A 7,616-nucleotide genomic window follows, 5' to 3' on the forward strand; every position below is an offset into this window, starting at 1 on the left:
GGTCTACCAATTTTACTAGGTAAATCAAAAGCAATCTCCTTTTCTAGTCTTTCTGATGCTTTTGCAAACAGATTACAGGGATGGAATCCAAAAACTTTAAATCAAGCAGCAAGAACTACTTTAGCTAAAGCTGTGCTTTATACAATCCCATCTCATTACATGGGAAACTTTAAAACTCCATACTGTGTTATTAAGAAGCTTGATTCAATACAAAGGAGATTTTGGTGGGGGCATAAAACTAATAAAGGTATTAACTTTATTGCTTGGAAGTCCTTCAACAAATCTAAAAGTGAAGGTGGTCTAGCCTTTCGGGACTTAGAACAGTTTAATAATGCTTTAATCACAAAATTAGATTGGAGATTATGCACCGAGCCTGATCAACTTTGGGTAAAATTCTTAAAACCAAAATACGCTCCATACTGTGACTTTCTACATCTGCAATAGGATCACAACAACTCTTCTTGGATTTGGAAAGGAATAGAGCAAGATTTAAAATAGTCTGAAAACATCATAGATGGTTGATAGGTGATGGTTCAAAAAATTTGGTCTGCTATGACAAATGCATTCATGGAACGGATTCACCACCTACACCAAATCAAATTTTTTCTGAACCAGTAAGGATAGTCTATATCTATGATCTGATGCTGAGTAATCCGAGAAGATGGGATAGAGAATTAGTGTTTCGCTTATTTCCTCAGAGCATTGCACATTTGATAATCACAATGTACTTACCACAGCAAGGTGAAGATACTATTGTATGGGAACCAAACAGAACAAGGTCCTTTATAGTTAAATCAGCTTACAAAGCACTTACCCAAACAGAAGATAATCAAAATAATCACCAAATCAATCACACACAGATTATTCCTAAAATAGTTTGGCAACGACTTTGGAAAGAGGAAATACCTCATAAGGTTAAGTTATTTCCTTGGAAATGTTTAAAGGGTATCGTTCCAACTATGTCAAAGTGAAGTAGATACAAACAAGGAATCCAAGTGATCTGTCCTCGATGTGGTGGTAAAGAAGAAACACTGGAGCATCTTCTATTTGAATGCAAATATTCTTCTGCTGTTCGGTTTGCAATGAATGTAAATGTGTCTATGCTAAGATCTAATAATATTTCGGCGTCTACATGGATAATCAGTTGGTTTAACAGAGATCCAAATATGGAGGGTGGAGATTATAACAGGTGGCTTCATACTCTCATGATAACTGCTTGACAAATATGGAAAACACGCTGTGAGAAGGTCTTTCAAAATAAATCCGTTAGCACTTGGACTGTTATCAGCAATACTAGAAGTTTATTAAAACAATGTGATGCCTCTATCCAAAACCATATGAAGGAAAAAATTAGGAAGCATGAATATTAGAAGCCTCCAAGTCATGGAAATCTTAAAATAAATGTTGATGCTTCTTTTGATGAATTATCAAAATCCTATGGTATTGGACTAATTCTGTGTGATCACTCAGGTACAAGCAGGGACATCAGAGGCTGCTACTTCAATGGAGGACTAGACGCTGAGCAAGTAGAGTGTATGGCGATAAAGGAAGCATTAATCTGGGCAAACACTCTATCGACGCACAACATAATTCTGGAAGGAGACTGTATAAATTTGGTGAACTCTATCAATGATGCCATCCCTCATGTATTTTGGCAAAACCAGGGAATTATAAATAAAATAAAGCATCTGCTAAGAACCTCTAATGTATCTGAAGTTAAGTACATCAGTAAAACAACTAATAACGTTGCTCATACTATAGCAAATAGGGCTAGAAAAACAAGAGCTTCGTTTCGTTTTCTATATAACATCCCAGCAGATATCTCTGCATCTTTAAGGGATGATGATGTTAAATTTAAGTTGTGTACATAATCTTTTATCTAATGAAGGTCTGTTTTCAAAAAAAAAGTAAATAATCATGCTAAAAAAAAATCCCTTTAGTCCCCTATATGGTAAACTTTCCTGGGTAAATAAAAGCAAAGAATCTCCCATCAAAGAACAAGAAAAAAAAAAACTTCTCTTTTCTGGATAAAAATAAAATGGAGGATGACGTGTTAATTAAAGAGGAGGGGGCGCATACTCCATCCTAGCCGGGTCACCAAAATTTGGGTATAGGCTTACTCGTGTCAAGTGCAGATGAGATATTTTCTCATCAATCCTAACGATTTTCTTCCATATAAACACCTGTATATCTCTCCACTCTTCACATTCCTCATCTTAAACACCACCACTTCACAGAGAAACACAGAACCCAAGAAATCTTCTTCTTTTTCTTTCTAATGGCAACCATGGCAACAACCCTTACTTCACCACTTTCTAAAACACCTTTCCTAGAAACTCAATCTTCATTCCATGGGATCCAAATCCCATCAAGAATCCAACCCATCCGATCAACTTCCCAAAACAACACTTCATCATCAATCTCCATGTCATCAGCAAACCCACCTTATGATCTTACAGCATTCAAGTTTGAACCAATCAAAGAATCAATCGTTTCTCGTGAAATGACCCGTCGTTACATGATGGATATGATTACTTATGCCGATACTGATGTTGTGGTTGTTGGTGCTGGTTCAGCTGGTCTATCATGTGCTTATGAAATCAGTAAGAACCCTAACGTTAATGTTGCACTTATTGAACAATCAGTGTCTCCAGGTGGTGGTGCTTGGTTAGGTGGACAACTTTTCTCTGCTATGGTTGTTCGTAAACCAGCTCACAAATTCCTCGATGAACTCGAAATCGAATACGATGAACAAGACACCTATGTTGTCATCAAGCACGCTGCCTTGTTCACTTCCACCATCATGTCAAAGCTGTTGGCCAGACCAAACGTCAAGTTGTTCAATGCTGTTGCCGCAGAGGATTTGATCGTTAAAAACAATAAAGTTGCAGGAGTTGTTACCAACTGGGCATTAGTCTCAATGAACCATGATACACAATCTTGCATGGACCCTAATGTCATGGAAGCCAAGATTGTTGTTAGTTCATGTGGTCATGATGGTCCTTTTGGTGCTACTGGTGTTAAAAGGTTGAAGAGTATCGGTTTAATTGACTCTGTTCCTGGAATGAAAGCTCTCGACATGAACACCGCTGAAGATGCAATTGTTAGACTCACTAGGGAAATTGTTCCTGGTATGATCGTCACTGGTATGGAAGTTGCTGAAATTGATGGCGCCCCAAGAATGGTAAGAAAAATATTCTCATTTTATTTATTGCTTAATATTTTGAGATTTTCTTTTATTTGTTTGATTTCATTCTAAATCAATGCGTTATATTTGTGTCTAAAATCTGATATTTTGTTGGAATTGGTTGAATACAGGGACCAACATTCGGAGCTATGATGATTTCAGGGCAAAAGGCAGCACATTTGGCATTGAAGGCATTGGGACAACCCAATGTGATTGATGGAAACTACACTGACATGGGAGGTATTGTACCAGAGCTGATCCTAGCTGCAGCTGAATCAGCTGAGACTGCTGAAGCTTAAAGAAAGTGATGTTGAGATTTGGTGATGATAAGGAAAATATCATCTAAATTGCATAAATAACAAAAGAACAGAACATGTTGTAGGTTTAGAGAGATCAATCAAATAGTCTGCTGTTCATGGTTCTTTTTTTGTTTTCTTTTTCCTCTTTTTATGTGAAGGATGTTGTTTATGTGGTTTGGGTTTGCTTGGGTTTCAAAGTTTGTTGTGCCGGTGTTAGTTTACTTCGCTATCATCTTGTTTTCTCTGGAACAATAACTTGCCTGAATATAAAAGTAGAGCTTTCAAGTAACATTTTTCGGAGGTTTGTGGCTGTATTCTTTGTGGAGAATAAACAAATCACACTTTATGATCATGTTTTGGATCGAACTATAAAACTGAGCATTTGAAGAGAAAAAAAGTTAGCACAAAGCACACCATATATTACATTAATAGGAAGTCGAAGTTACATCATGATTCAGGTGAGCTAGTAAGAATGGAGGAGTCACTAGTTCCATTCCTCTGGGAGGGGAAAGGAGCCGACTGTTGATAAAGTCACTAGTTCCAGTTGTGATCTTGCACCCATTTCATAGCTTCTAAAGAATGCCCATGCTTCAGCTTTAGGGTCCCCTTTGTTGCCCAGCAGAATTTCTAGTAAAAAAGGGAAGGTTCCCAAAGGATGCGTCAATATATGTAGCTCAAGGAATGTTCAGGTGTTAATGCAAACTAGAGTTTGTTAAATGCAAATGATCGGTAGCTATATATGCAGCTATTGAAATGGGATTATCAGTGTTTGCCCTTGGGGGTTTATGCTGAAAAATAATTCATGTATTTCTCCAAGCAAAATTGGCCTGGGGGATTTACAGAGAACGAACTGTTTGAGGAAGAAGATGCAGTCTGGATTTAACTGGAAGGATGTTCCGAGCTAAATCGAGGTAGAAATTGGAGCTGAAGATTTATCTCTGCATAGCTGCTTATAGGTAGATTGTGTTGTAAAGATACCAGCTGAGGTTAAGGGCCAGAGGGCCGGGTTAGTTGATCTTGTTGGTGCAGATTGATAGGTATCTATGAGGATGTCAGTGAGTGGAGGAGTAAAAGTTCTGTTAAGATGTTAACTTTCAATTGAGCCTGCAGTGGTGTCAATTAATTGTGAGACCCAGATCATTTCCTGAGAAAATACTGCGGACCGTCTTGTGGTGGAATCCAATTGTGTGACCAGATGTTAATAGGACTATGTCCATTCAGCATAATGAGGGACGATGTCCATTCCAAATCAAATCAAGCTAGCATGAGAAATATGGAGGTAGCATTTGAATTTTTCTTTTTTTTCTTTTTTTCTTGATGAGAAGAGAATTAAGCAATAAAGTACACAAGGTCTACAATTTCATTTTTCCGAAAAATATTAGAAGCGATGCTGTTCTTTTGCACACGTTGGTGCATGTGCAATAATCGGTATTGTAGTCTTCTGATTGTTGCTTTCTTAACTAAATAGTCCGCTGCTACGTTGTGTTTTCTTCTTATAAATTTTACATATGTTTGAGAAAGTTTGCCCAGAATGGCATTAGTTTCCTTTAAAGTGTTCTCGGCTGTCCAAGAAGATTCTGATCCTTTTTAGTTGATGTAATCTGCCAAAACTTTACAATCTGTAGTAATAAAAATACTAGAGAGAATATTAACTTGTAGCCATTTTACCGCTAAAAATAAAGCTTTTGCTTCCGCGTGCATTTGAAATTGATATGGGTTTGTGAGGATTGATAGGGAACGCTCATTGTCATTGCAAAATCAATGAACCTTGCCATGGAGATAGCAGGAGTTTGTGGGGTATGTGTGTGGTCGAGGATTAAAGGAAAATATGATTCGGAAGATATAAGAATATACTTTTGATATTAAACACCAAAATTATTGCCGAGAATCTCACTCAAGACCACACTCACCTTTGTGAATCATGAACAATCAATTAGAAAAGATTATATCACTTTTAGATTGAAACATCAAGGCAAGGGCGACACTAATAGTAATAGCTACTCCACAGTCTCCAGTCTCCACTACTTAAACTGAGCGATCATTACCTTCTTTTTTCTCTGTTATTGGAGACACAATCATCCCTTTCACTGGAACAAAATATCCTTTTACTGTGTCTCCAGTCCTCCTCCACCATATACTAGGTAGGGAAAAATAAAGTTGATTTACACAAATGAGATGGCAAAAAGCGTGTGGAATATTTCAATGCTCTTGAAATGCCAATTTTTTTTTTGTTTTTTGTTTTTTTTTTTGTCTTTTACGCCTTTCCTAAACCCGGCTAAATTGGGGCCTATAGCTACATGACAAAATAGGGTCATTAAGAAATAATTCATAGAAACCCCTTATCCATTATTTATGTTAATGCCTAATATGCCTTTGTTAATTTAGTGCTAATTCAGATAATTAAATAATGTTTAATCAAATTAATCCTGAAATTAACTTTCATTAGTGCATAATCAACACTTGTAAAAATTTTAATTTTTTTTCAAAAAGACTCGATCCAGAATCGGTTGATGTTAGTTATTTTGTAAACCGATTCTGTGTTGAGTTTATGCTGAATGACGATGTAAACCCAGAATCGGAGTGTAATTAATACACACATAAACCGATTCCTGAAATCGGTGTTTACATAAGTCCTTATAATCCGATTATGCCTTACTTTCAGAAACAAAATATTGAATACATAGTTTAGGAAATTAGCACACTACATATATAGGATTCAGTATGGGAATTCTATAATTTGACACGTCAAATGCTCGTCAATGAACCTCTGAGCACGTCGGTACAACGTCGTAAATTCTTTGTGGTGAATGAACTTAGTTTCCCCATTACGGATTCTCCATAGCCCGTTGAAACGTTCCAACTGAAATTCAATGAATTCTTAAATGTTAGTATGTGAACTTTTGACATAGGTATAAAAATGATCGCATTACTCACTTTTTCCTTAAGAGGAGCTCGTGGATGATAGTCGTACACCAAATTTCTAACTTTTGGGTACTCTCGCATTGCACCTTTAATGTATTGGAATCGAAATGCTAAGTCTCTCCATTTGCGGTTATTGGGATTCCCAGTACGCCCGCAAAATAGCTCTTTAACTCTCTTCCAAAACATTGAATAGATTTCATTCGGACGTTCACGGAACGTATTAGCAAACGATTGAACGAGACATAAATCTTCATACGGTTCCCATTCCATTTTCTAGGATAAGTGTGTGATATGGGAGTGGCTGAAAGAGGTTGTCCTTATATAGATAAGGACTCAACGGTTATTTTTTTTCAAATTCAAATCAAACAATCGGAGTTTAGGTTTGTCCACATAGTCCGATTATAACCTTGCAAAAACATAAAAATTGTGCCTCTCATCAATTGGGCTTTTGTACTGCACATGTAATCCGATTCTTGGCAAAAAAAGTTACAGAACTTTTCCTCTTCTTCTTTGGATCCTCCTCATCCTCTTCCTCCTCCTCCAGCTCCCAAAATTTGCGCCAGCTTCTACATCTTCGATACTGTTCAATTCATCAATCAGCTTTTCATTGGCCTTAACATTTTTTCCTTCCCTGATTTGTAGCTTTGCTTGGGTTATCAAGTACCCGACTCGGCTTCTCTGTTTCCATTTTAAAGACCAAACATTCAACAAAAAACGCTAATAACATTAACAAAACCTTAATTGAGTAACAATACGCACCAGGCATTCGAGAGTTGTATCTTTGTCCTCTATCTTGGGCCTCTCATCTACTCGTATCACTCGAGTATGCGAAACATTGAGGTACCATGGCATGTAACCCAGAATTTCATCATCTGTTCGAGATGGACCATCCAAAGGATATCTGTGAAACGCTTTGTCTTCCCAATAATCACATGATGGTAAAGGCTTGTGAACAATGTGAAATATCATTATCATACGATTTGGTTTTTTTCTCATTGATTTTGAACATCTTGTGCTCCTTTGGGATTTTTTGTACGTAACCGCATTGTCTTGCGACTCTCGTCGGGTTGTACATTACATATCCTCTTGGGTGAAACAAAGTCCCAAAATATTCACTTTGCTCTCCGCACCCAACCTTCTTTCCTTTTACTTTAGCCAAATCCTCATTGTAAGGATCAAAGACAACATATTTCATTTTCAAGTTGTCC

The 7,616-nt window shown here is 37.1% G+C and overlaps 1 protein-coding gene across 1 annotated transcript; it reads left to right on the top strand.

The window, feature by feature from the left end:
• The first annotated feature begins 2,189 nt into the window (after positions 1-2,189).
• Positions 2,190-3,786, top strand: LOC113287867 (thiamine thiazole synthase 2, chloroplastic-like). The gene is made up of 2 exons (XM_026536729.1): positions 2,190-3,184; positions 3,319-3,786. The coding sequence occupies exons 1-2, from the start codon at positions 2,279-2,281 to the stop codon at positions 3,484-3,486; spliced, it is 1,074 nt and encodes a 357-aa protein (XP_026392514.1). The 5' UTR covers positions 2,190-2,278; the 3' UTR covers positions 3,487-3,786.
• The last annotated feature ends 3,830 nt before the right edge of the window (positions 3,787-7,616 follow it).

This window comes from Papaver somniferum, chromosome 6, assembly GCF_003573695.1.
Source record: "Papaver somniferum cultivar HN1 chromosome 6, ASM357369v1, whole genome shotgun sequence".
Lineage (NCBI taxonomy): Eukaryota > Viridiplantae > Streptophyta > Magnoliopsida > Ranunculales > Papaveraceae > Papaver > Papaver somniferum.

Coding starts and splice junctions, on each gene's coding strand:
- LOC113287867 (XM_026536729.1), top strand. CDS start 2,279: ATGGCAACCATGGCAACAACCCTTACTTCACCACTTTCTAAAACACCT. Junction 3,185..3,318: donor TTGATGGCGCCCCAAGAATG/GTAAGAAAAATA, acceptor GGTTGAATACAG/GGACCAACATTCGGAGCTAT.